Source organism: Poecile atricapillus, chromosome 20 (assembly GCF_030490865.1).
Source record: "Poecile atricapillus isolate bPoeAtr1 chromosome 20, bPoeAtr1.hap1, whole genome shotgun sequence".
Taxonomy (NCBI): domain Eukaryota; kingdom Metazoa; phylum Chordata; class Aves; order Passeriformes; family Paridae; genus Poecile; species Poecile atricapillus.
The window spans coordinates 4,321,590-4,348,868 of record NC_081268.1 but is presented as its reverse complement, the minus strand read 5'-3'; the positions used below and the strand labels follow the sequence as shown (position 1 = coordinate 4,348,868).

The 27,279-nt window shown below is 52.2% G+C and overlaps 1 protein-coding gene across 4 annotated transcripts; it reads left to right on the top strand.

Annotated features, from left to right (window-relative positions):
* The first annotated feature begins 193 nt into the window (after positions 1-193).
* ADAMTSL2 (ADAMTS like 2) lies at positions 194-26,384 on the top strand. Of its 4 annotated transcripts, none has more exons than XM_058853274.1 (19): positions 194-457; positions 2,145-2,256; positions 3,093-3,235; positions 3,816-3,891; positions 4,255-4,357; positions 5,943-6,088; positions 6,191-6,314; positions 7,270-7,350; positions 8,449-8,624; positions 9,530-9,794; positions 10,562-10,943; positions 14,360-14,463; positions 16,285-16,411; positions 19,016-19,229; positions 20,833-20,988; positions 22,692-22,862; positions 23,232-23,408; positions 24,260-24,404; positions 25,597-26,384. In XM_058853274.1, exons 2-19 carry the CDS (start codon positions 2,146-2,148, stop codon positions 25,713-25,715), a joined length of 2,820 nt encoding a protein of 939 aa, XP_058709257.1. In that variant the 5' UTR covers positions 194-457; position 2,145; the 3' UTR covers positions 25,716-26,384. The 4 variants fall into 4 exon arrangements, with proteins under 4 accessions (XP_058709257.1, XP_058709256.1, XP_058709258.1 ...); XM_058853273.1 differs by having other exon boundaries at positions 9,530-9,872; XM_058853275.1 differs by lacking the exons at positions 14,360-14,463; positions 16,285-16,411 and having other exon boundaries at positions 9,530-9,872.
* The last annotated feature ends 895 nt before the right edge of the window (positions 26,385-27,279 follow it).

Below are 27,279 nucleotides of genomic sequence, written 5' to 3'. Positions count from 1 at the left end.
TCAGCATCCTCCGGGGGGGCCCGGCAATGCGTGGAGCAGCGGGAACGCATGCGTGCGGTGCGGGCTCCCCCCGCCTGTGCCCCCCCGGGCTCGCCTCAGGAAACCGGCTGGCGGCCGCGGGCCGGCGCCGGGGGAGGCGAGGGGTTAACCGGGGTGGGGGCATCCCGGGCCGAGAGGTGTGAATTCCGCCCGCTCTCCCCCCTGCCTCCCCCCGTCTCCGCTATAAGAGCGGCCGGCGCGGGCTGGGGGGAGCCACTGCGGCGGCTCCTCCTCGCTGGAAGCCCCGGCGCTTTTGGCTGCCCTTTGAAGTCGGAGAGGGAGAAGGAGGGAGGAGGGAGCGTCTGGGGCCGCCGCTGCTCCGCTCCGCTCCGAGCCGCCGCCGCCGCTCCCGCCCGGCCCCGGAGCATCGTCCTGCCCGGCCCCGGAGCATCGTCCTGCCCGGCCCCGCCACCTCCAGGTACGGCCCGTCCTGTCCTGTCCCGTCCCGTCCCGTCCCGTCCTGTCCTGTCCCGTCCCGTCCTGTCCCGTCCCATCCCGGCCCCAGGAGGATCGCTCCCCGCCGGACCCTTCCCCGCTGCCCGCTCCGCGGAGATGGAGCCCCGCATCCCAGCCCCGCATCCCCGCATCCCCATCCCGCATCCCCGCATCCCAGCCCCGCATCCCCGCATCCCCATCCCGCATCCCCGCATCCCCATCCCCATCCCGCATCCCCGGATCCCCATCCCGCATCTCGCATCCCGCATCCCGCATCCCCATCCCGCATCCCCGCATCCCAGCCTCGCATCCCCGCATCCCCATCCCGCATCGCCCGTGCGGGGCTACCCCGGAACCGGCTCCTCGATGCTGCTCGGAGACATCCCGCCCCCCTTTCTCAATTTTCCCTTCATTGAACCACGCAGCCCCGAGCGCCTGTAGGATAAACTCCGAGCGCGCTCTGGTATTGGCTTCGAGTCAGGAGTGTCTGGGAGCCTTAATGAGAACCAAGTGTAAGGCAAGGCTCAGCCACCTGTCCACGGGATCCCCGGCCAAGCGCTCTGGGCTCCCATTAATCAATGGATCTGCCTCTTGGAAAGTCTCTTTAGCATGCTGGACCTCTCCCCCGGGGAGATTGCAGAGCGGATTTGGGGACCTGGAAGCCCTCTGGTAATTTTTCTAAGCCAGACAGCAAAGCAGGGCTGGTATTGCTGGCAATTCTGTGATTTCAAAACTGCTACAAAAACCTTTGTAAGGAGGATAAAAACCACAACAAAAATGAGTAGGAAAGAAGTTCTTTATATTGCAGGTCTGCAGTCCTGCCCTCTCTCCCCAGGAGCAGCACCTCTCCCACCCCCCTGCTTCCCAAAGATAGTGTCTAGCTGCTTTTCAAGGGAAATTAGCTTAGGGGAGGATATTTTTTCTTTCTGTTTCCTTACAGACACGATCTGCTTTGATTGCCTGGAAGCATGATTTCCTGAAACCTGCTCCTTTCTGCCTCTTGCAGGGGGGTTCACAATAAAACCTATTGTGGTTTTGAGCTGGGTTTTATTTAAGAAAATGCCATTCTGGGTTATTCTCTTTCATGAGGCAGATGGAGAAAGAGATGAAAGGCTGACACTTGGGATACTTCATTTCTGCTCTTTAATTGTGGGTCGTGTCTTTTCTATAAGAACAGACATCTTCCCTGGGAACCGAGGGGAATTGGAGTGGAATAAATGAAAAAAGGAGGAATAATGGTTAATTGCATTTTTTTGTTTTTGAAGCCTTCCACCTCATTCTTCCAGGAGCAGTCCTGTAAATGGGGATATTTAAATGCACTGCTTTTATAGATCCAGGAACACTTCTGGCTACTCACTGTGCAGCGCTTGCTTTGGTGTAAACCAGGCTCTCTTCCAAGGCAGCCTTGGAGCAGTGTCAGGTGCAGCCACTGGAAACCAGTGCAAAGCTGTGGTTTGACAGATAAAAACTGAGCTGGGAAGTAAACCTGTACCATGTCAATGCTTCTATTAATTAATTAAAACTTCAGGCTCCGGTCACTGGTGGTCGGTGTCACCGAGCTGAGCAGGAATGCTGCAGCAAAGCTGTGGAACCCAGGCACAGCAGCCCCTGCTGCTGGTCATGGGGCTGGCTGGGAGCTGTGCTTAGTGCAGTGTTTGGTTACTTTCTAGGATGAAGATATCCAAGTGGAGGTGGAGCAGCATCTCCATCAGTGCTCAGTTGCAGCTGAAAGGCACCCTGGCCCTTCTTCTCGTGGGCAACGTTGTCTTTGTCATAGCTCAGGTAAGAGTATCACATTTTTGGGGGTCTCTGGGCTTTAAACTGCTCTGGTGTCTGGGATGGGAATCCCTTGTGCTTGCAGAGCTGCTCTATGCTCGTACCAGGTCTCCAAAAATTGTGAGGACTTCTGACTTGCCCTTCAGTCTGGGCTCAACCTTAGTTGTACCTTCCATGGCTAAGAGCATTCACAGAGCATTTCAAGGGCTCTGGAGGGCCATGCCCTGCTCTTGGGTGAGCATCACTCCTTGCTCTCTGCAGTGGCTGGAGCTTTCATTTACTTTGCATGCAATATTTGCCGTTCCTTTGCCCTCTGATGCATGGTCACAACAGGGTGTGGGTGGTGGGGGTGTCAGGGACCCCCCTGAAGTGACAAACCTGTGCTTGCAAAGGGAGCACACAGGGTCCTTCACCCTGCTGGCACCCCCTGACCCCCTCTCCTGCTGCAGACGGCTTCTGCAAGGGTTTGTTGAAGCTTCCAGTGGAGCTTTCAGCTGCAGCTCCAGCTCCCTGAATTCTCTGTGGAGCGAGAGTCAGAGAGCACCAAAAGTTTCGGAGAGTTTAGGGTTGTTTGGGAGCTCAGTTTTGCCAACTGAGTGAAACAATGAGAATTTCCTTTCCTGAGGAATCCCAAATATTGCCACTTCATTCCAATTTTGTAATGAAAACACAATTGCAAGAATTCAGGGATGGAAACCTCAGGCTTGACCTCAGCTGGAGAAGGCAATGCCTGGGTTGAGTGGGGCAGGCTGGGAGGGGAGGGGTGCCCTCGGTGTCCCCACACAGGCTGTGAAGTTTGGATGTGACTCCTGCTTCTCTTCCCTCCCCTGTGCTCCCAGCAGGACCTGACACAGACATCCAACAGCCTGGAGGAGGGGTCAGATGTCACTGCTTACTGGTGGGGAGAGTGGACCAAGTGGACAGCGTGCACCAGGACCTGTGGAGGAGGTGTCAAATCCCAGGAGAGGCACTGCCTGAGGCAGAGGTACAGCACCCATGGGCTGGGGAGGGGCTCTGCGGCTGGCTGACCCAAAAGGACACCACTCAGAGAAAAGCTCTGATGGAAATGTGTCTGGCAAGCCCTGCTTGAGCAGGAGGTGATCTGAGCTTTTGCTATCCCTGCCAGGAGTGATTCCTGTGCTGGCCCTGCAGTTTCTCCAGCAGGGGTTGGTGCAGAGGGGCAGCACACACAGACTGAGCCTGTTCTCGAGGTTTTGGGGCACAGCAGCGAGGACCCCCTGGTGCAGAGCTGGTTGGGGACCCACTGATTCCATCTGCTTTGTGCCTGGCTCTTCCCTCTCTGGACAGTGGGGTTGCCAAAAGCCAATTTGTCAACCTTGTCCCCAGGCCCTCATCCCATGATACCTCCTGGAATTGTTGATGATGCAGGTGACAAAGCCACCTTTGAGACCACCAAAGAGATCTTTGCTACCAGCTCCAGGGAGACTGACAGACCTCTGTGTGGCTCTGCTGTGGGGACACTGACCTTGCAGAGGCAGAGAGTAAATTATTTAAACAAGGGAAAACTATTTATGTCCCTGTCTAACCACCATTTCTTTATTCAGAAGGAAGTCAGTGAGTGGGCTGGCTAATAAAACTTGCACTGGAACATCCAAAAGATACCAGCTCTGCAAAGTGCAAGTAAGGATATCCTTTGTCTTGTTGGGAACACTCTGTGTGGAAAGTCAAGTGTGGCATTTCTGGGTCCCTTGGAGAGGGGACACCCTTTGAATTGTAGCTGTCTCCCTGCTGCCCCTCCCAGCAGCTGGGGGTTCCCTTCTTTGGTGCCCATCACCAGTGTCTGGTCTTTGGGCATTTTGCCATAAAAACCAGAGAGTGGCTCTGGGAACAGTTCCCTGGGGGTTCCTGCAGTGGGGGGAGGAAGAGGAGGAGGAGGAGGATGTGGCCCTGGCTGGGGAAGGTGATAGAAACAGCTGGTGGTGATGTGCCAGAAACCTCTCCCGCACTTTGTTTCCCTCAGGATTTTAATGTATCCCATTCTAGGAGTGCCCTGTGAACGGAAGGAGCTTTCGAGAGGAGCAGTGCTCATCATTTAACTCCCATGTGTATAATGGCAGAACGTATCAATGGAAACCTTTATATCCTGGTAACAAGACATTCTTTGTATGCTTCATAATGCTCAGCCAAATATTTTGATAGTTATGATGCTACAGCCCGCAGGAAGGCTCCTCCTTTGCTGTCTTAAAGTGGTTTTTCAGAGGCACAATCAGCTGTCTCCCGAGTTCAAAGGCTTGTTTGGCAGCTGCAGGGTAGCTTGAAAATGAAATAGCAACATGAATTAATGTCTGTAGCCTGTGTTGGTCACAGCTCCCAGGGAGCAGAGGCTGCAGGAGGATGTGGGAGCAGGGGGTGATGGGCTGTGTGGCAGGAACTGTCAGGCTCACCCAGACAAGTGTCCTTTGAGCCAGGGCCATTGCTGGCTCTGCTGTTTTCAGTGATATTTGGTCTCTCCCACGCCCTCTGGGTGCTCTGTCCAATGTCACTGAGATGCAGCCGGTCACTTTGGTCATCTGGAGTGAGCCAGAACTGCAGAAACAACTCGGGACTCTGAAACGGAGATTTTATTGAACTTTTAGGCACTGAACTCCCATCAAAATCAAGCATTAAACACAAGCCATGGATGAGCTTTAGAGCTACTGGGAAGCCAGGACCCTTCTCCTGAGGAGGCTCCTGAGCTCTGGTTCTTCAGATTCATGTTTGGGTGCCTAAAAATAGAGATGGGATATCCTGCAACTTTGTTTGAGGGGTCTCTGTACATACTCAAGAACAATTATCTTTATTGAAATAATTTCCCTGTGTACCAAGGCCCTGGCTTGCCAGCCTTGGCAGGGTCAGCAAGGCAGAACTTGGCCCATGAGCCATTTCTCCTTGGTGGCTTTTGTCCCTTGAAGGTGACAATTTCCTTTAACACATCTGCTGTTCAAGCTGACTCACCAGAGACGTTGCAGGGATTGTTTTGTGTTTAAGCAGGCATTCCTGTGGCTCCTGGGGAATTTGCAGCAGAATGTTTTGACACTGATGCTGCCTTGCTTGAGTGTGCAGGCCAGTGGGTCTCTGACTGCTCAAGAGTTGGGGGAGACAAACACTTGGCATTGGTGTTCTGATGCAAATACGAGTTTGTCATCTGCTTCTTGTGGATATTATAAAATGTGGGATTATTGTGCTGGTGGGTGCTGCCAGCCAGTTGTTGTGTGCAGAAAGCAAAGAGCGAATTAAGTCCATTTTGGGTGAATGTTTATGGAAAAGTTATAGATTACAAAGTGCTCTGAGTTGCTATGGTTTTGAATATAGTCTTACATGTGCATTTCCAACAATATATCTGTAAATTTAACTCGTGTGTAAGTGTTGCTACGTGAACATGCACGTTTTTGTGTAACATATGAGTGTTTGCACAAAGCAGTGCTGCTGCTGCCTCAGTGCCTGCCCTGGGCTGGTGCTGTGCTGCCCCTGGCATCCCTGGGGCATCTCTTCCTGCCAGGCTGTGCAAAGCCTGTCCCACTGTCCAAGTGCCATGTCCTGTCTGCCCACAAGAGATGGCAGCTTCTGAACCCTCACTGCTCTGCAGTTGTTCTGCTGTTGTTTAGCTTGGCAGAGATTCACTGCCTTGGGTAGGATGAAAGTTGTGGTGTTTCTGCTGTTTTTGAATCTCTCTTTATATCCTTTCCCCTTAGATGACTATGTTCACATTTCTAGCAAGCCTTGTGACCTTCATTGCACCACTGTGGATGGTCAGAGACAGTTAATGGTTCAGGCCAGGGATGGAACATCCTGCAAATACACGGATTTCCGAGGGGTTTGCGTGTCTGGAAAATGTGAGGTTGTTAAACATTATAGCAAAAATATTGTTAGTAGCATTCAGAGAATCGCAATGGGTGCGACGTTTGCCTGACCCTCAGCACTCTGTCTGTGCATTTTTCAGCCCATTGGCTGTGATGGCATTCTTTTCTCCACCCACACCTTGGATAAATGTGGAGTTTGCCAAGGAGATGGGAGCAGCTGCACCCACGTAACCGGCAGTTACCGGAAAGGAAATTCTCATCTTGGTAAGGCTTTGGGGACTGAGGGCTTGAGTTGAGAGGGTTGGGTTTAGAATGGACTCTTTTTTTTTGGTAAATTGCTTTCAGGTCTTACCAACTGCCCAGCTTCAGTTTTTCCCACGTGTTCTATGTGTGTTAATGCCGCCTGTGATTCTGGGCAGAGAAAAGCTTCTTTAAAACAAAACAAAACAGGAAATTTGCGTGGTATTTGTGAGAAACCAGAGGTCTCTGATGAGTGGTGCAAAAGGGTTATGCAAGAGGCTGGTATCTATTTTAGTCTTTTTTAGTCATTTAGCCAAAAACAGGACACTCATGACCCAGTAAGACTGGAAATAAACGATTTGTAATAACAGGAAGCAACAATATCTTGAAAGACCAGGATTTCAAAAATCACTGTGATGTAAAGCAGCTGAACCTACATGTCCTAAATATAACAATCTAATTCAGGAATTATGATTAATGCTCTGTGAGATGGAGCAAACTGCAGGAACTTTAGTGCTGTGGGAGGATTTGTCCTGTCCCATCTCCTGTCTGGTGCTAAGCAGAGGGGAGCCAGAGGAGAAACCAGCTCCCATCTCCTGCTGGGGTTTTGGGAGCACTGGTTAATGCAGGGATCAGTACTCAACCACACAACAGCCTCCCTAGCTAATAAAACCATCTGCAGATGTCTCTTCTTACACCAATTTAGATAAACATGATATTTGTGCATGTAAGAATTTAATCCTTTCCCCCTTGGATGTGTTTTTCCTCCATAAACCAGGACACAACTCGCACATTTTTCTTTCCTATTACCAATAAGCTCCTGTTTGCAGCCTAAAACATGAAGGGTTGGGGCTTTTTAACCCATAGCTCATTAAAAATGTGGGTCCAGGCCTGTGTGTTAGATAGATTCTGCCTGAGGAGGGCTTCGCTCAGACCACTGGTTACAAAGATCCTTTCATTAATCCGTAGTTTCCCGTAGGCTATTCCCTGGTAACGCACATTCCCGCCGGAGCCAGGGATATCCAGATAGTGGAACGGAAAAAGTCTGCAGATGTTCTGGGTGTGTATAACCTCTTGGTACTTCCCTAGGATGCATGCCTATGCTGGATAATGCTTTTTCCAATGTGGAGCTGGATGCAGTTTTGTCATAGAATCACAGAATATCCTGAGTTGGAAGGGACCCACAAGGATCAGCGAGTCTGCTTGTTGCAGACATGAGTTAAATCCGTAGGCAATGTAGATCCAACCCTGCTGTCCGAGCCAGGGTGTTGCTCCTCTCTGCAGTCTGAGCACCTGGGCTATGTTTGTCAATGCTTTGATTGCTTTAAAGCAGAAAATGTTGGTGAATATTGTTGGGATTTCAGTGGGGTGTGGCAGACGCCCTGGTGCTGGATCACAGATGTGACTTCACCTCTCTTGTGATCCCCTGAATATTCCCCTGCCTGGGGAATGTGCAGTGACAACAGCACCAAGGGGATGTGACCTACACGTGGCCTTGCTGAAGTGTTGGTGACCACACACCCATGAGGTGACAGAGCTGCTCAGGAGCAGTGTGGAAAAATCCAGACTTACCAAAGAAAAGCACATTTGCTGCCTCAGAGGCTCTTGCCTTCTGTAAGGTGGCTGTCCCATCGCTGGAAGTGTTCAAGGCCAGGCTGGATGGGATTTTGAGCAGCTTGGTCCAGTGGAAGGTGTCCCTGCCCGTGGCAAAAGTCAGATGAGCTCCAAGGTCCCTTCCAATGCAAACCATTGTAGGATGATTCTATGGATGAAAAAGGCTGCATGTGCTTTACCAGTCCCTGGGCTAGCTCAGGGTGACCTGTCTTGGGCCACTGCTGGCCCAGGGGACATCAGCTCCCAAGGAGGAAGCTCCTGCCCTTGGCCAGTGTGTTCCTGCTGGGCTGGTGCCAAGGGGTGACAGGAGCCAGGGGTGAGTGTGAGCCACAAACCCAGGGGTTTGAAATGTGGAGAGACACGTGGCCCAGAACCCTGGGCATGTCCTCACATTGTGTGTGTTGCAAACAGATGAGCAATGCATTGCCATGAAGGAGAATCTCGTTGTATTGCTGTGACACTCTGACTTTGCCCCCTGAACAAACCAGTATCCAGAGCTTTGCCCTTGCATGTGGCAGCACTGACTGTTCTCTCTCCTTTGAAGCTGTGGCTGATGAAGCTGGGTACTATTTCTTCAATGGCAACTATAAAGTGGACAGTCCAAAGAACTTCAACATTGCAGGCACGGTGTTCAAGTACCGCCGGCCCATGGATGTCTACGAGACTGGGATCGAGTACATTGTTGCCCAGGGACCCACAAATCAAGGGCTGAACATAATGGTGAGCTTTGACTTCTCATGTTCTCATGATGGGAAAGAGAAAATCCACCTTGGATTGAGGAAGGGGTGAGCCTGGGAGCAGAGCCCTGCCATGGTTTCACATGAGGAGGGGAGTGGGAGCAGCTCCTTACCCAACCCTACTTCACTTGTGTCAGTGCTCTTGGATTCAGGCAGGGCTGTGAGCAGTGAATGTGGGCTTGGTAGCTCCTCTCTCCAGGGAGAAGATGCCTCAGACACTGTGAGGGGATTTCTCTTCTGCTCCTTGGCATTTTTAGCTGAGTTACCTGGCAGGAAAAGCAAAAATAAGAGACTGGGCCAGAGAGCTTAGACAAGTGCATAAAACTTAAACCCCAATTCTTTCTCGAAAGCAAACCATGTAAAACCAGGTATTTGGAGAAAAGTCCATTAATTTTCTTCTGGGCAGCCAGCCAGAGCCCAGCTCCTAACATCTTCCAGGTAGCCCCAGGCTCCTCTGGAAGGGGAAGCGTTGCTTGGGTGCTTAAAAAGCATTAGACCATGTGAGGTTGCCTCAGCTGGGAGTCCCCAGCCCCAGTGGGGTGTATCAGCTGCAGGGGAGGGTGTGCTCCTCATAAAGCCACAAAAAGTGTCTTAGCAAGCCACTTGTCTTGTCTTGTGAAGTGGCTGTCCCAAACCTCTGGTCACTCAGTGGCCGAGGAGGAAGTGTGACCTGTGGCTCCTGAACTGGAGTTAATCCCCACAGCAGCACTGCCAAATAACCCTTGGAAAAGGGTGCTGGTCTCCAGCAGGAAGAAGTTGGCACTGTGAAGGAAAACCAGACTGGAATTATCAAAACAGATGCTCCCCAGCTGTCAGGTCCAAGATGAATCCCATGCTTTGCATGCCACAAATCCCCTGCACCCGCTAATGACTTGATTTCTTTGCCAGGTCTGGAATCAAAATGGCAAGAACCCATCCATCACATTTGAGTACACTCTCCTGAGGAAGCCACACTCAAAAAATCTACAGCCCATCTACTACACCTTCTCTGAGTCGGAGAGCGAGGAGAGCCGAGAGTTGGATGGAGATGTGCCATTGGGCTTTATCCAGCACAATGCAACCTATTTTGGGAAAATCTCCAGGGAAAGGATAGACTTGGAGAACCAGGTGTTTGGAAGGCAGGACACGGAGGAAGATTTAAACTTGAGCAAAGGTCAGGAAACCAATGAGGTCTATGAAAGAGCAGAAACAATTGACTGTGAGCCAAAACTGAAGGGCAAACAACCCCAAGGTAAGGAGACTTGGGCCTCAATGTTCTGCTTCTCAGAGCTCTTGTTGAGAAATGCTCTGTTTCTACCTCTGGTGGTTCTGTTGGTTTGTGTTTTGGAAACCTTGGAAAGTTCTTTAAAACATCTCTGCTCACAAATCCTCTTTGCCCTTCAGATTCTGGTTTCTGGTGGGGGCGTGTGGGGGGTGGACACTGGGTGAGATCTCCCCGCTGGTGCCCTGCTGTGCTTTGCCTCATGCCAAGGACAGGAGGGAGGCCTGGGTGCACAAAACTCCCCATCACATCATCTCCCGTCACCTCCCACCCCTCCAAAGCCCTCAGCAACTCCTTCCCATTTGAGTCCCTTGGGCATCTCACCCCCAAAGTGCCTGGGGTGCCTTCCCAGCATGGCTGCATGGGCTGTGGGGCCAGGAGGGCACCTTCCTTTCACCTCTGCTATTGCTTTGGGCAGTGCTGGTGGGTCCTGAGCTCCCCTCTGGCCACACCCTAGCAGGATAAGCCCCCCCAAAGCTGCACACCCTTGAGAACCCCATGAATTCCCCTTCCCCAGAACCCATCCCCTGCCTCTCTCCCGCCCTGTGGCTGCTCAGGCTCCGGCGTGTCCCCGCTGCTCCGGGCTGCTTTTCCCTCCCAGCCTCGATGCATTTTGTGGTTGTCACTGTGGTTTCCCCCCTGTGTTGGCTCCAATCTAGATTCAAACGTAACCAGGTCTACTTACCAGACAGACCATGATGACAGAGACCTCGAGGCCAGGCTCAGCTCCAGGGAGTTCCTTTTGGAGAACGCCATCACGGACAAGCTGCTGGGCAAGACGGCGGACTCCAAGGAGCTGCTGCTCAACATGACCATGAACAGCATCTTCTCCCAGGGAGACCCAACCAACTCACTGGGGTCACCCATTGACAGCCTCTACGTGGACTACGAGGACAGCGACGGCCTCCTCACCTACTCGGTCAACAGCACCTTCATGGAGCTGAGCAACGGCAAAGCCACCAACACCTCTGCAGAGACACCGCTCTCCAACGTCACCGTCAGCATGAGCAGCCCTCAGGGGAACAGAACCCACAAAGCAAGGTAGGAGACGTGCCTTTAATTACAGTGAATGCAATTTATTGCTGTTCTCGACTCGTAATAGCCCTCTATAGTGCTCAATGCATGGTTTCCATCTCTTTGGAAGCAGGAGGTAAGTGGAGGTGGGGGGGATGGGGAAAATGTTCTCTTGGGGGTTAATTTGGAAGGAAGGGCCAGAGGTTTGGGAGCAGGAAGTCAGGAGAGCATTTAAGCAAGAGGAAAACTCGATGTCCCCCTTGGTGGGCATGTCAGGAAGTCCATGCTGATGTTTGCCAGCTGGGGCCTTGCTCCCTGCTGTCACAGCTTCTTGCCAGAGCCATGGCCATGAGGAAGCCCCTTCCTTTTGCCTTCTCTTGACATCCTGCTCCCATTCCCCAGCCCCTTCCTCCCAGTTCCAATGCAGCAGAAGTTGGTCCTGGCCCCTTTCCACCCACCCTGTTGAGTTCCACCCATGATCCTCCTCACTTGGGATGGCAGCTGGGGTGCCTCTGTTTGGAGACAAAAAGAAGAGGGAGGAAGAGAAGAAGGCAGCAAAACAGCTTGCACCTCACTTTCAGAGGGTGGGGTGGGACTTGTCAGCACAGCCTGATTGTTCCCAGGCCTTTATAACTTCCCTCAACTTCTCATTTATTTCCTCAAGCCCAGTTGCTGTTGTAACACTGATCACTAACCTGGATCTCTGGGGTGGGAATGAGGGATGAGGAGCTCCAGCTCAGCCCCTGAGGTCAGGATGAATGCTCCTGCTGGCACCAGCACAGTGGGATAAAGCCCACACTGACAGTGGGATGTGGGGTTTGGTGTGCCCTGAGCTCTGGGGACTGGAGTTGTCCCACCAGGAAGGGGGGAGCTGAAGGGGACAGCCAGAACTGTGCTGGAGGAAACAGGGACAGGACACAAGGAAAATCTCTTTTTCTGGAGTGAGGCAGAGTGAGGGATTCCCATTATTGGGAAAGGACAAGGCCCTGTGGGCCTGGCCTGTTATTGGGGTCAGCCTAGTTCTGGGGCAGGAGGTTGGACTTGAGACCTCCCAAATCCTTCCCAAGATCAGTTTGGGATGGATTGTGGCCTTTTGTTCATTTTCATTCCCTGTTGGTGAACAAACAAGGGAAGCTCAGCTCTCTGGAACCAGTCTGTCCATGTGGGACAGTGCTGGTTTGAGGTAGAGAGTTTATTTCTTATTGAAGCCTTGTAGTGTAGATGGAGGAACCTAGTTACAGGAGCACCTTGCACCAGTGTGGAGTGTCCTATTTCCTCTCTAGAAACAAATCCAACTGGGATGGAAGGGTTGGTGGCTCTTGTGCTGCTTTAAAACCTTCCTGGGATGTGCTGGGACAGATCCAGGCTCTCTATCCCAGTGTGCAGCCAGGGCTGAGCCTGTGGCAGGCACCACGAGTTTGCCCCTTTGCTTAGAAACAGAAACCAAAATAAAACACAGAAATGGGAGCCAGGGACTGTGGATGCTGATCTGTGGTGTTTGTGTGCATTTGTCAGGGTTATTCCTCTGCTGTGAAAACTGTTTTGGGAAAAGGGGCAGCCCAGAGCTCAGTTAAGGGTGAGGGGCTGGTGCTGATTTTTGGTGCTGTATCTTGCTTGAAAAGCAGATTAAAAGCTTGGGAAACAAATGCATGACTTTATTATTTAGCTCATAAAAAAAGAGGAAAATTAAAATAAAAGAGAAAATGCCCGCAGTTTTGTTGGACAATGGGCTGCTGTCTGCATTTAGAGGAGAACAAAGTGGCAGTTTTGTCTTTGCTGGAAATGAGCTGAATGATGCCCTGTGCCCAAATTCTGATTCTTCTGGAAAGATCTTGTCCCTGGGACCTTGTCATGCATAGAAGCTCTTTATTTAGGACCACATACACTAAAGGCACACTGTTGAAAGATTTACTGTCCTCAGATGTGGGATAAAGCTTATTTTGAAGAATTTCTCCTTTTCAAGACAGAGGAGTTCTGGTCACAGCATAACTTGGTGTTTGCTTTCATGCCTTGGAGGGCAGGATATAGACTGGAGGATATGGGTAACATTTCCAGGCAAATTAAAGTACAAAAAGCAGATGTGGACTATGTTTTAATGACAAGTGTCATTTGTGAGCCCTCTCCTGGCTGGGTGGCAGCTGGTGGCACAGGGCAGGGATCAGGAGCTGGTGTGGGTCCCCAGGCAGAGCTGCTGTGGCAGATAAAACATTAGTTATAATGAGCTGAGGTTATTATTTTTCCACCAAAAAAAAAAAAAAAAAAAGTCACATTAATTTCATTTCCATTTCAAGTGCAGGAAGTGACCATTTGCCAAACTGACAGAGGCAAAATCAACAGGGAAAATGAGATTGTTGTTTTTAATCCTTCTGGAAGCTCAGTGTTGGCGGTGTAAGGAGGGTGGGTTGGAAAGGAAATGGCTGGATTCTCAACAGTGTCCTTTTAAAGGTTGATTTGATAGATGGACCACAACTTTTTCTTACAAACAACTAAATAAGGCAATTTCAGAGCTTCTGCTGCCTAGAAATCATACAAGCTGCATATCCTGCCAGGCCAGAGACAACTGGATGTGAGGATACAACCTTGTACACTATTCCAGTGTAGCTGTTTCAAGGGTTTGGACAAAGGTATGAGAACAGAACCGAAGCCTTTTGTTGTAAAGGTGCAGTATCCCTGAGGTGTTCCCCCCTCCCAGCACAGGGAGCAGCTGCAATTCTTGCTTGGATAAATGTTTTTTCTCACCCCAGGCTGACTCTGTTACTCCTCTCCCCGTGGCATTCTGTGTTTGAGCACAGTGTGGAACTGAGAGATACAAATTCCCCACCTGACAGCCAGCCAAATAAATCAGACCAAAAACAGAGTGGCAAAAATCAGTGGGCTTTGAGGGGCGAGCTCAGAAACTCCTGTGCTGGCTTTTGGAGACTGGAGCAGCCAAAATCTCTGCTGCACTGAGCAGCACCAGTGGGTTTGCCCAGCCCTGGAGATGCAGGGGAGGAGATACTGCACCTTTAGTCACTGTGTGCCGAGGGCCAGGTGTATTTGAGCAGAAAATGCAAACTTTGTTAAATTCTGAACTGTTTCTACTTGTGGGTATTTTTATCCCATTCTCTCTATTTCTAGACAGTGGAAGCTCTGCCTCTAACCAGGCTGGGGATTCTACTTGGGGCTCAGGACAGGTATGTTGTGAAACTAAAAAAAATAAAAAATTGATTCAAACAAACGAACCTCCCAAAAAATCAGAACAACCAAACCCAACCAAAGCCAAACCAAGCACATCCCCCCCCAAACCCAAACCCAACCGAACTGCAGCCAGATGTGTGTGTCTGTCGTGGGCTGTCACCGCTCGCCTTGTAAATGCCTTTTTTTTTTGTTTTGTTTTGTTTCTTTCTTTTATTTTTTTCTTTTTTTTTTTTTTGTTTTGTTTTGTTTTGTTTGCTTATCGCTAGAAACAGATTGAAGTTGTTAAGAAAGGGCCAAGGTGTGAGTGCTGCTGACATGTACAGGTGGAAGCTTTCCTCCCATGAACCCTGCAGCTCTACATGCACCACAGGTAGTTAAAAGAAGCAGCCAAATTCTGCACAACCTGCTGAAATCACCTGGTGTGTGAGTCCATTTTATGTCTGTTAGGGATGGGAAGGAGTTGGTGATGTTTAGGGGATCTCATGAGCCCTGTTTTAGCACCACCCCAGCTCTGCTGTGCCTGGGTGCAAAGGTGGGGAGAGGAGCTGGGGGCTGAGCATGCAAAGCCCACTGACCTCTCAGGAGTTGAGGACCAGGAGTTGGTGCCCAGTGTGTCCATCATCCCCCCAAACACCCTCCCTTTGGGAAGCTCTGAGCGCTGCCTTCACTTCCCATCACTTTGTGTCCCCCCTGGGGCTCAGCAGGGTCCCCAAACCTGTGCTGAGCCTCCTTTTTTGTCCCCTTCCTCACCTTTTTGACAGCTTCAAGGGGTTTGAAAAGTTCAGCTGCTTCCCTGCAAAGAGAAATTTTAAAGATTGTTCAGCTCTGGCAGGAAACATAATAGCATTTGGCTTTTTGATTATGTTTTGTTTCTCCCACTCCTTCTGCCCTGGAGCCTTAGCTCAGCTGTGAGGGTGTAAATCTGGAACAGTGACAGAGATGCCAGGGATATCGAGACTGAGCCTCTATTCTTCAGGGCAGAAATTCACTCTTTTTGCGTAAATTCTTCCTTTTTTCCCCCTGAAAAGCTTCAAGGCACCTGACCTCCTCCCTCACCCCTTGGTGAGGGGCTCCTGTTGATCCTTTGGGATGAATCAGGCGTGTGGGTCGTGCACTTGTCTGTGCTGCCCTGAAATTATCCAGAAACTGCAGTGCTTCTGGAATTAAAAGGAGGGAAAGGAGTGGGAGAGAGGAGTTTACAATCTCAGGGACATCTCTTGAAAGATCAAATGCGAGGATTTTGCATTTTAAGCATTTGCTCTTGTCCAGCAGCCTCATGCTGGCAGCAGGAGCTTTGCAAGCTGTCCCTTTCCCCAAGATCCCATCACCCACATGTTCTAGGACATTTTTGACTTCTTTGATCCCCTCTGGACAGATTTCCCCCTTGGCTGGGCCAGCCTGCTCTGCCCTGGTTTGCAGCAAGCCGAGAGAGGTTTAACTCAAATTTCTCCATCCTCGCTGCCTTTTCTCACTGACGTATGGCAGAGGCAAGGCCATGTCAAGAGCTGTAGATCTTTTTTTAGTTTCATGTAAACCATATGTTCCCCAGAGCTGCAATTCTTGTTACCTGTAGCCAGAGCAGCCTCCTGGTCCCTAGCCAGCTCCCAGAATGGACTTCCCAACATTTACTCTGGCAGGGGAGGCTGTGTGGGGAAAGGTCTCGCTCTGACAGCACCGGCTGCTGCTCCTTTGGAGGGGGAGCAGGAAGGGCAGGGCTTTCCTTGCCAAACCTCCAGGATCCCTGCCTTGGCCTGGAGTTCTGGATGCACCTGGGGAGCACCTGGTGCAAAGAGGGTGTAAAGCACAGGGAGAGGGGGCAGATGGAGTGGGTTGGGGACCATTTGCTGTTGCCTCCACTCACCAGCCTGGCAGGGTGGGAGCTGCTGAGCAGGCTCGTGGCCCTGAGTATTTCCTATAAAAATGTGTTAGTCATAGATTGGTTTTGGTGGCAAGCCCTGGCAGGGGTGGCCATGCCCTCCTCTGAGCTGGCCAAACTCAACCACACTGCTCAGACTGGTGGGGTGGCCACTGTGATATTCCCTCCCATCCCACAGAACAGAAATTCCAACTCACTGCTTTCTACCAGGAGGAAGTTTTGAGAAATGCAGCTAAAACCAGAAAAACAACAACAAGAAGAGGGTTTGGCTGTCCAGCTCACCAAGCTGTGTGTGTGTGTTCTCTTTGACCCCAGGAGTGATGTCCACTTACGCCATGTGTGTTCGCTATGATGGGATCGAGGTGGACGATACCTACTGTGATGCCATGACCCGGCCCGAGCCCATCCATGAGTTCTGTGCTGGGAGGGAGTGCCAGCCAAGGTACCTCCTGCACAGGGCACTCCTGGAGTCTCTGTGCTTTCCCTGCCCTGGATGTCTTTTGGGGAGGGTTGCCATGGATTTAGGGGACCCTTAGCGCTCCCATCCCTCCTCCCTTAATTCCATCTGGGAAGCAGCAAGAATCTCCTCCTGAGTGCTTTAGTTCAAGCTGTCAGGTTAAAACTTCCATAAATCCCAGCAGAGCTGGCACCTGGGGCTCCCAGCAAGTCCAGCTTTGAGCAGTGCAGGATCATCCTGCCCTGCCTGGCACATGGAGAATGTGTGAGTGAATTGGGTGGAGGGGCTGGGCTTGCAAACTGTGCCACAAGCCCAGCCCTGTGATCCCTTCAGCATCCCAAACATCACTGAGGTTTGCTTGTGTTGGGGAAAGAGCTGGTGTGGAGAGGAACTTGTGCTGGAAATCCTTTGGAAAGATTTCCTTCTGATGTGGCTCTTAATCCAAACAGTGACCACAGTCCGGAGCCAGGCTGTCTGGAGCCAGGCTGTCCAGAGCCACACTGCCCAGCCCTGGACAGCCCCAGTGCTGGTGTGGAGGCTGGGAGGTTTGCAGGTCACAGGGGGTTTGGCAGGACAGACCCCTGCCTGGCAGAGGGAGGGGATTGTCCCACTCTGGTCTGTGCCAGAGCAGCCTCTCCTCCAGTCCTGTGTGAAGTTTTGGGTGCCACCAGAGAGGAAAGGGATAAAGGAAGGCTGTGAGGGTGGTGAAGGGTGTAGAGGGGCCATACAAAGAGCAGCTGAGGTCACTTGGCTTGTTCAGCCTAGAGGAGACTGAGGAGAGATTTAATTGCACCCTACAAGTTCCTGACAAGGGGTCATAGAGGGGCAGCACTGATCTCCTCTCTCCAGTGACCAATGTCAGCACCCACAGAACGGCTGGAGCTGTGTCAAGAAGATTTAGGTTGGACATCAGGGAAAGGTTCTTCCCCCAGAGGGTGCTGGGCACTGCTCAGGCTCCCCAGGGAATGGGCACAGCCCCAAGGCTGACAGAGCTCCAGGAGTGTTGGGACATGGTTCTCAGGGACATGGTGGCATTGTTGGGGTGTCTGTGCAGATCCTGGAGCCCCGTGGATCCCTTCCACCTCAGGGCACTCTGTTGTGTGACTGTGATGGTGTCAGACTATGGGAGGAGTAAAAGGAGGAGTAAACTCAGAGATCCACACCCTGGAATGGTGTGAACAGGACAAAACAAGAGCCCAGGGATGCCATCACCAGGGATGGCTCCTGGAGAGTGCTCAGGTGATTGTGAAGGAGGACAGGTAGGACATGGAGTAGAAGATCTCCTGGAAACTCTCCTGTTAGGGCTGAGAGCCAGGGCAGGCTGCAACTGAAGCAAGAAAAATGCTGGGGAGGTGAATGGTGCTGCTGCAGGGAATGCACCCACCCTGAGGGCACCACGGGGCTGGAATCTCTGTTGTCATTTTGTAAAACAAGCATTAGGGTACTTTTTGTGCTTAGATTCTCCCACCAGTCTTTCCTAACGCTGTCCCTCCTTATGGCTGTGCTGTTCCAGCTCCAGGGGCTTGCAGTGTGAGGGAGAAGAGCTGCTCTGTGATTTACAGTGACTTCAGCTGGGGAGCACTGGCAGCTCATAAGGAAGCCACCAGCACTTGGGCAGGCAGGAAGATGCTTGGGCTGGCAAGGCTTTCCAAAGAAAAAAAAAATGTTAATTTTTCGTGATCTGGATGGGGAAGACCTTTGTTTTATTTCTCTTCTGAAGTTAGGTGACACCTCTAGATGACATCTCCAAATGCCATCTCCAAATGTCCCTACAGCTGCTGGAACCACATATGGGCTGTGAGGGCTGGGGGCAGCCAGGGCTGGGGATCCCCCAGTCGGAGAACAGCAGCAGTGGGAACCAGGGGGGACCTCCAGAGGAGCTGGGAATTCTGATCCATTCAGATTTTTAGCTCATTCTTTAATTGCTATAATATTATAGCAATACTGCATAATAATATATATATAATATACATATATACATATATAAATATATATAAATATAATATATAAAAATAAATATATATATAAATATAATAGATATAGTATAGTAATACTGTAAAAAAACTTACTTTTTATGGTTTTTTCCTTTGGTTACAAGCTGCTCTTCTCTTTTCAGGACAGGGTGGCAGTGAAGGACAGGCTGTGCTCGGAGCAGATCCCAGCTCTTCCAGCCTGTCACATGTGCTTAGCAGAGTCAGACTGATGGTGGGACACGAGCCTGTGTCCCACTGGGGCTCAGGCAGCTCTGTGTGGCATTATTGCTGGCATCTGCAGGGAGATGGATGGCATGTCCTCAGCTAAGCAGGCAAAAAGGAGAGGTCAAACACAGGCAAAAAGCCTGATGGGGAATGACAAACTCTCTCTTGTCACTGAGAACACTGGGCCAGGCCCTTCCTCCTGACTGGTTTCACCTTCAGGCATGAGCTGGGGTCTGCAGGGTGAGCCCAATATATTCTGATGCCTCCCATCCCTTGGGAAAAGCTCTGGTGTGTTGGCAGGGCAGCCCCAGCTCACCCAGCGCAGCCAGGGGCAGGCAGGGCTTTCCCATGGGATGCTGCAGCAGGGTGACAGGCTCTGTTCCCTGCCCAGGTGGGAGACGAGCAGCTGGAGCGAGTGCTCGCGGACGTGCGGGGAGGGGTTCCAGTTCCGCATCGTGCGCTGCTGGAAGATGATCTCCCCCGGCTTCGACAGCTCCGTCTACAGCGACCTGTGCGAGTCCGCCGACATCGCCCGGCCCGACGAGCGCAAGGTCTGCAAGAACCCGGCCTGTGGGCCCCAGTGGGAGATGTCTGAGTGGTCCGAGGTGAGTCCTGCCCACCCCTGCCTGGGCTTCTCCCCCTCTCCCCATTTATGCCTGTCCGTAGCCAGCCACAGCCGTCGGCCTCTCGGGATACACTGGCTGCAGTCACTGTGCAGGGATCAATGTGCATCAGTATTTTTGCCCCTAAAATGAAGCTCTGGCTCCAGTTTAGGATGGGATGCCGCTGCCATTGGTCACTCACAGGTAGGGCAGGAGCCCACGGCTCAGATCTCCCCATCAGTATTTCCTTGGCAACCTCTTCACATCCAACATGCCAGGAAGGTGATCCCAACTCACACATCAATTACATCCCTAAAAATGTCCCTTCCTCAGCTCCAGTTCCCCGGCATCACATGCAGAATGAAACCTTTCCCTAGCTGTGCCTTTAGCCAGTCCCCAAAGCCACTGGCAGATGTGTGGGGAGGCACAGTGCTGCCCCTGTTCCAGATTTCCACTGCTTTGCTTGGGAAAACCTGTGGAGAGGGTTTGTGTCCCTGAATTCCTTCCCAAGCACGGACAGTGCTCCAGCACATCCCTTACAAACACAAACTCATGGAAACAACCAAACCAGTGCTGCTTCCTCAGGGTGCCTCTTCCCAAATCAAGCACAGACCTCATCTAAGCAAGAGCAGATGAGCTCTGAGCCAAGCTCTCTGTGGGTGCCAACCTGCCCCATGGTTTGCATCATGAGGAATATGGCTCTTCCTCCTGGGAAGCTCCCAAAAACTCTTCTTAGTCATAATTTAAACATCTCCATTTCCCTGCAAGCCGGTGTGCATCATTTCCCTGGAGCTGACAGAGGGGCTGGTGCATTCCCTTGTGGTGCAGGATGTTTTGACTTTCCCAGCTGGTAGAGAGGAGCTCCCTGAGCACATGCTGGAGCATTATTTTGTCCGGCATAGCAAACTGGAGTGGTTTATTTTACAGAAATCTGTATTCTCCTCCAGCATTTGCCAGGGACAGATTGCTTGAGACAGTGCTGGAGTAGATTGTTCTTAGCCAGCAGCAAAGCTAATCTGCTTTGGATCCCATCAGAGCTGGGGTGCCAAGTTGGCTGGGGAAATAGGCATTAAAAAAAGCACATTTCAGGGCTCTGAGGATTAACATCTCGGCACGGTGTGTCTGGGCCCTGTGCTGTTGACACTTTTCCCTGCTTTACGTTATGCATGGAGCAAATGTAATGTGTGTGTGAGACTGTAGTAACTCAAATCCAGTTCTAAATAATGTCACTGGGCTGCACGGTGCCAAATTTATCCACAGCATAAAAATCTCAGTCGTGCAGTCAGGGGGGGAAAACACTCTCCAAGAGATGGAAAGGAGCTGGCTGTTCCTGGGAAGGAGGTGAGGGAGATCTCACCCTGTCTGCAAGTGACAGCTAAAACTGCTCAGCTCTGAGCAGGCATTCCTGGAGCCTTGAGTTTCCCTGCTCTGGCATCACCTGTTGGAGAGCACAGCACTTGGGCAGGATGCAGCTGAAGCTGTTGAGGGGGTTTGGGGAAGCCAATCGTGCATTTTCAACGTGTGCTTTTAAAATCTGGGCTGGGGGGAAGATGTCAATGCTGTGGTGGAGCCCTGGCTGACGCTGTGCCCCTGTCCCCTGTGCCAGTGCCCGGCCCGCTGCGGGGAGCGGAGCGTGGTCATCAGGGACATCCGCTGCTCGGAGGAGGAGAAGCTCTGTGATGCCAGCGCCCGGCCCCTGGCCGAGAAGAACTGCACGGGGCCCCCGTGTGACCGGCAGTGGACAGTGTCCGACTGGGGACCGGTGAGACCCTGCCTGAGTGGCCATCGTGTCCCAGCACAGCCCGGATTGTCCCTGATGCTGAGGGTTTTGGGGTTGAGCTCATCATCCCTGGCAGGTCCCAGCTCCAACAAACCTGTGGGCAGCCTGTGCTGGGAGCTGACCTCCAAGGAATTCCACTGCTCTGGCTCTCCCCGTGTCACCTCTGCCAGCATTGCCACCCTGAGTCAGCCTGGCTCGGGCACTGGGGGTGATCCAGCATCCCAGTGGATCCTGTTGCTTCCCCCTGGGCTCCTGCCTTGTGGGGGATGTGGTACAGCAGGGGTTAAACCCTGAGAGATCAGGCTGAGGGCCTTAGTGGGTGTCAAAATCCTCTTGTCTGTCTGCTGCACAGCATTCCTTGGCAATGCTGATGCTCCATGCCCAGAAATTGAACCTTTTAACTCTTTTCCCTTTTTTCTTTTCCCCTTTCCCTCTTTCTCTTTTCCCTTTCCCCCCATTACCTTTTCTCTTTCCTCCTTTCCCCCCTTTCCCTATTTTTCTTCCCCCCTTATTTTCTATTATCTTTTTTTTTATTTTTTCCTCCCCCCTAGCTTTTTCCCTTCCTGCACAGTTCTGCTCCAGAGACCCCCTCCATCCCAAGCTATTTTTACCCAGGTTTTGATACATTCACATCAGCTAAAAATAAGTAGTTTCCATGGCAGCAGCAGTGCTAGGAAACACTGAGAGTCTCTGCAAGAGCAACCACGGAAGCGCCAGGGAGCCCCGGCTGCTCCGGGCACTGGGGACTGAGTATTTGCAGCCACCTCCTTGTTCCCCTTTGCCTTGGCCTCTTTGGGAACCACCCCAGGGTTCCCTGCTTGCTTCCCCTTTTGCCTGCCCTGAGAGATGCTGGGTGTTGGGGCTGAGCCCTGCCACAGATTGCCAAGAGAAATTGTGGATATCCCATCCCTGGAAGTGTCCAAGGCCAGGTTGGATGGGCTGGGCTAGTGGAAAGTGTCCCTGCTCATGGCAGGGGTTGGAACAAGATGATTTTTAAGGTCTCTCCCAGCCCAAACTAGTCTCTGATTCTGTGTTGATGGAATCTCTGTTGGCTGCAGGAAGGATCCGCTGAGCTTTCCCATGGCTGTTTTAATCTGAGCCCCAAAAATCCCTCTGAAATTTGGGGAAGGCAGGTGTGGGGAGGCAGCTGAGCCCTGGGGGGGCTCTGTCCCTGTTGTGGGAACGGTCAGGGATGGATCCCCGGGTCAGGGATGGATCCCAGGGTCAGGGATGGATCCCAGGGTCGGGGATGGATCCCTGGGTCAGGGACAGATCCCCGGGTCAGGGATGGATCCCTGGGTCAGGCACAGATCCCCGGGTCAGGGATGGATCCCCGGGTCAGGGATGGATCCCAGGGTCGGGGATGGATCCCCGGGTCAGGGATGGATCCCCGGGTCAGGGATGGATCCCTGGGTCATGTTTAGATCCCTGGGTCAGTGACAGATCCCCGGGTCAGGTTTGGATCCCTGGGTCAGGTTTAGATCCCTGGGTCAGTGACAGATCCCCGGGTCAGGTTTGGATCCCCGGGTCAGGTTTGGATCCCCGGGTCAGGGATGGATCCTTGGGTCAGGGATGGATCCCTGGGTCAGGGATGGATCCCTGGGTCAGGTTTGGATCCCAGGGTCAGGTTTGGATCCCCGGGCCAGGGATGGATCCCCAGCACTGAGTGCCCGCTGTGGTTGCAGTGCAGCGGCGGCTGCGGGCAGGGCAGGATGATCCGGCACGTGTACTGCAAAACCAGCGACGGGCGCGTGGTGCCCGAGTCCCAGTGCAACCTGGACACCAAGCCCCTGGCCATCCACCCCTGCGGGGACAAGAACTGCCCCTCACACTGGCTGGCACAGGACTGGGAGCGGGTAAGTGCAGCTCCCGTGGTCTGGGGTGCCCTTGGAGGGGTCAGGGTGGGGTGCTGGGGTGTGCAGCTCCCGTGGTTTGGGGTGCCCTCAGAGGGGTCAGGGTGGGGTGTTGGGGTGTGCAGCTCCCGTGGTTTGGGGTGCCCTCAGAGGGGTCAGGGTGGGGTGCTGGGATGTGCAGCTCCCGTGGTTTGGGGTGCCCTTGGAGGGGTCAGGGTGGGGTGTTGGGGTGTGCAGCTCCCGTGGTTTGGGGTGCCCTCAGAGGGGTCAGGGTGGGGTGTTGGGGTGTGCAGCTCCTGTGGTTTGGGGTGCCCTCAGAGGGGTCCTGGTGGGGTGTGCAGCTCTCAGGAGGCCCTGCTCGTGACCCTGCAGTGCAACACCACGTGTGGCCGTGGTGTGAAGAAGAGGATCGTGCTCTGCCTGGAGATTGTCAATGGCAAGATCAAGACCCGCAACACCGTTGACTGTGACGTGGCCAAGAAGCCCGTGGAGGAGAGCACGTGCTTTGAGCGGCCCTGCTTCAAGTGGTACACGACACCCTGGTCCGAGGTGAGTGGGGAGGGAGCCCCGAGGGGGTGCTGCCCCATCCCTTTGCAGCACAGGTCCCCAGGAGATGGGTGAGGCTCTGCAGGATGTGGTCCCTGAGGGCAGAGAGCCTGCCATGCCCTGCAGCTGGGGCTGTCTGTGCTCAGGGAGAGCAGGACTGAGAGGGGATGTTTGGAGCTAGCTGTGGCTTTTTTATATTTTCTTTATTTTTTTCCCCCTGGTGCCTGGGAGTGTGGCTGGGGGTGCGCTGGGGGTGGCTGCCCTGGGGATGCAGAATTTGGGGATGCTGTGATGGGATGATGCCCCATCACCCTGCATAACCCAAAACCAGGCAGGGTTCAGTGAGCAAGAGTCCAAGCTGAGGGAGTGTGGGCTTCCTGAAAGCCCTCCTGGGTTCAGCCTCCCTGATCCCAGCTCCAGGAGCCTCATTTTGTTTAGTCTTGCAAGCCCCATAGTCAGACAAAGCAGCCCTGCTGTAATCCCAGCTCCACAAGGCATCCAAAGGGCAGCAGGCAGGGAGTGCTGGGCCCAGCAGAGACTCCACAACCCCACTCCTGCTGCTCTGAGGCTTCCATGGCCACCCATGTTCTACAAAGCACCACCTGGACTGGGCCAGCTCGTTTGTGGTCCCTTGTGAAGGGCAGCAGGAGGAGGGAGGATGTCAGTGCCACATCCACCTGCCCCTGGGCAGAAGCTGATGGTGCTGGCAGCAAAGACAGAGCAAGGGGACAACTGTGTGGCATAGAGATGCAGCATTCTCCTCCTGCCCTAACCTCTCCAATGAGCAGATTCTGGCTCAGCACAGTCCCCTGGGATGGCAGGGTCTTGCCTCATCCCCTGTCTCTGTCCCCCAGTGCACAAAAACCTGTGGGATCGGTGTGAGGATGCGGGATGTGAAGTGCTACCAAGGCAAGGACATCGTGCGGGGCTGTGACCCACTGGTGAAGCCGGTGGGCAAACAGACCTGTGACCTCCAGCCCTGCCCCACAGAGCCACCAGGTGAGCCCCACTGCCCCACAGCCTTGATTTCCCATGGATCCCTCCAAGCAGCACCGCCAGCATCTTACCTTCCACTGCCCCTGTTTGGATAATCATCCCAGGGAGGATGTATGGGGACAGCTCTCCCTCTGTGCCCAAGTCATGGCAGGGCTGTGCACTGGCTCTTTCTGGAGATAAATTAAGAGGAGAGCTCAGAAGAATCATGCTCTGACCTGAAGATAAAAGGGGCCTTTGGAGAGCTGATTTGCCTGCTGCTCCTGTAAGATTCCAGCTAGAGCTGAGGAAGTTCCGTCTGTTACATTATTTTAATGATTTTTGGTCTTCAGGTGTCCTGTGGGATTTGTAACTATCTCGTTATCTGACTCATCTGCTGGCTCTGAGTCCCTGTGATCTTTAGCAAACACGCAGTTCTAATCCTTTAATAGGATTTGGGAATAAGGACAGTGTGAAATGGAATAAGAAAAGTATGAAAATGGGAGACAGATTTGGGGCCAACTCCTGGCTCAGCTCGGCTTCCCGTTCCCTTGGGGTCTGGGATGAGGCATGGAGCTTGGGAGTTGCCTCATGGCCACCTTGCCCTGGGAGCAGCCTGGTTTCACGCATCCTATGGATTTTAAACAAAAAACAAACAAACAAACATATATTTAAGAATAAATCCTATGGGTTTGAAGCAAAATCTTGCACTGAAAGGAGTTGGGAGAGTGTTGAAGCAGCCTCTGGCCTCATCCCTGTCTCCAGCATCTCACTTGCTCCTAACTCTGGATGTGAAAGGGATTCCCTTTCCTGTTCTCAAATAGCCTCTTTGGGATAGAAATTGTGAATCCCTGCCTGGGGAAGCCCTTGGCTTGGGGATAACTCAGTGCTGTGGTGGCTCCAGCAGCCCCTGGGCAGCTCTGTTTTACAGCAGACATTGAGCTTCAGGGCTGGGACCAAATGAAACTCCCCAAACCCGGCCAGGTGTGAAGGAACAGCTCAGCCTGCTCCTGCCTTTGCCCAGGTTGACAATGATACTTACAGAGAAGCTCCATGGTGTCTTCCAGGGGATGTCAGGGAGGTGACAGCCACAGCTGGGATGATGTTGTTGCTCATCCCATCGTGTTTGGAGCTGTGTAGGGGGGGAAAATGAGCTCACAACCTCACAACTCTTTTCTTTTTCATTTCCTTGCCATGCCTTGTGTTTTCCCTCCCTAAGACGACAGCTGCCAGGACCAGGCAGGAACCAACTGTGCCTTGGCCATCAAGGTGAACCTGTGCAGCCACTGGTACTACAGCAAAGCCTGCTGCCGCTCCTGCCGCGCGCCCCACTCCTAGGGCCGGCCTGCCTTGGCCAGGGCTCCACCTCCCACTCAGCCACACGTCCCACACGCTGCTGACAAGGATGCTTTTGGCCTGGCTTTTGTGCCCCCACTGAAGCAGAACTCCTCTCCTGGTCCCGAGCAGAGGGACGGCGCTGCTGGACGTTGGGAGCCCCCTGGGATCAGAGCTGTACATAAAGTCGTGTATATTTGATTCCCCCCAGACTCCAGCTACACCCAAGGTCTTGTCATTTGGTTTCCTCCCTTGGTGCAAGGTTGGGGTTGGCGAGGCGAAGGTGTGAACTCTGGGAAGTGCAAGTTTCCCTTCGCAAAATGGGCTTGGTGCCACTCTCCTGATTTATCCCGACACCTGCACGCTCTCGTTAGATGAATTAACGTGGTGGCAAGCTGATCCTCCTTCGTTAAATTAACTCAAGCCCTTTGTTGTAATATGTAGGTGTATACTTTTTCAGAGAATTTTATCTTATAATCAAATGTTAGTTTCATAGTCCTTACAACCTGCCCCCCAATGCTGACATATTGTATATAATATGGAAACATAACTGCACTTTATATCACAAAAAAGACGTGCTCTTTTTTAATATATTTGTTTACAGACAATGAACTTTATCCATATAATCATTAATTTGTACTCATATGTATATTTTAATAAAGTTGTCATATTTATGGTGGTATTTTGTTTTATTCTCCAGTTTGTAGTGGAATGCTGGGAACACTGGAATTGGGGCTGGGGATTTGCTGGTGCCCAGGGGAGGCAGAGAAGCTTTAGATCAGGGCAATGACAGCTCCTTGGACAGTGATGCAAGGAAAAGTCCCAAAAGTGGGGTGATTTTGGGACTTTTGGGGTCCCTTTGGGGTTCATGTGGCTTTAGAAGCTGCAGCCCTGAAGCTCCTCAGGGGTTTGGGAGCAAAGAGATTTCATATGGTGCCAGTAAGAAAAGGGCCTTTCTGGGTTCCCAAGAGGTTATTGCTCTGTGTTTTTACTGGTGTGATCCCCAGACACTGAGCCAAAGGCTCTTTAGCATCCCCCAAACTTCTGTGTGCACCTCAAGTGCTGCTGCAACCCTCCTTCAGCAGCAGGGAGCTCCTGAGAGCTTTGCAAACACCACCCCAAATTTCTGCAGGAGCAAAAAAAAAAAAAAAATCCCAGAAAAATCAAACCTCAAAACCCATGTCAAAGTAGTTTATTTCTTTTTTTTTTTTTTTTTTTCTTTTTTGACTTTTTCCCTCCTCAAATCTGAGGTTCCCAAAGTCCTGTACAACAGATCACCAGGTGAGGGTTAGTGAAAGCCAACCGTTTGCTGAATTTCCAAGCTACAAGGGAAAGAAACAAGGTAAAAAAGGAGGAAAGGAAGGCTGGTAGGAGAAATCACGAAAAATGGGGAAAGAAGGACTCAAGGCATGGAAACAAACCCCAGTGAGAACTGTACATGGGAGCATGGTCTGAGTGGCTGCATCCCTCTGGAGCAGAGGGCTTGTGCTGGGCCACAGGGACCGAGCCTGGAATATTAAACACGTACGAAACCAACCCCAGCCCTCCCCACCCCAAACAGAACCCC

Bases quoted from the DNA above. Each gene is read 5' to 3' on its own strand.
- ADAMTSL2 (XM_058853273.1), top strand. From the start codon at position 2,146: ATGAAGATATCCAAGTGGAGGTGGAGCAGCATCTCCATCAGTGCTCAG. The intron at 3,236-3,815 runs GTACAGCACCCA...TTCTTTATTCAG, and splicing joins AGGCACTGCCTGAGGCAGAG to AAGGAAGTCAGTGAGTGGGC. The intron at 3,892-4,254 runs GTAAGGATATCC...ATCCCATTCTAG, and splicing joins ACCAGCTCTGCAAAGTGCAA to GAGTGCCCTGTGAACGGAAG.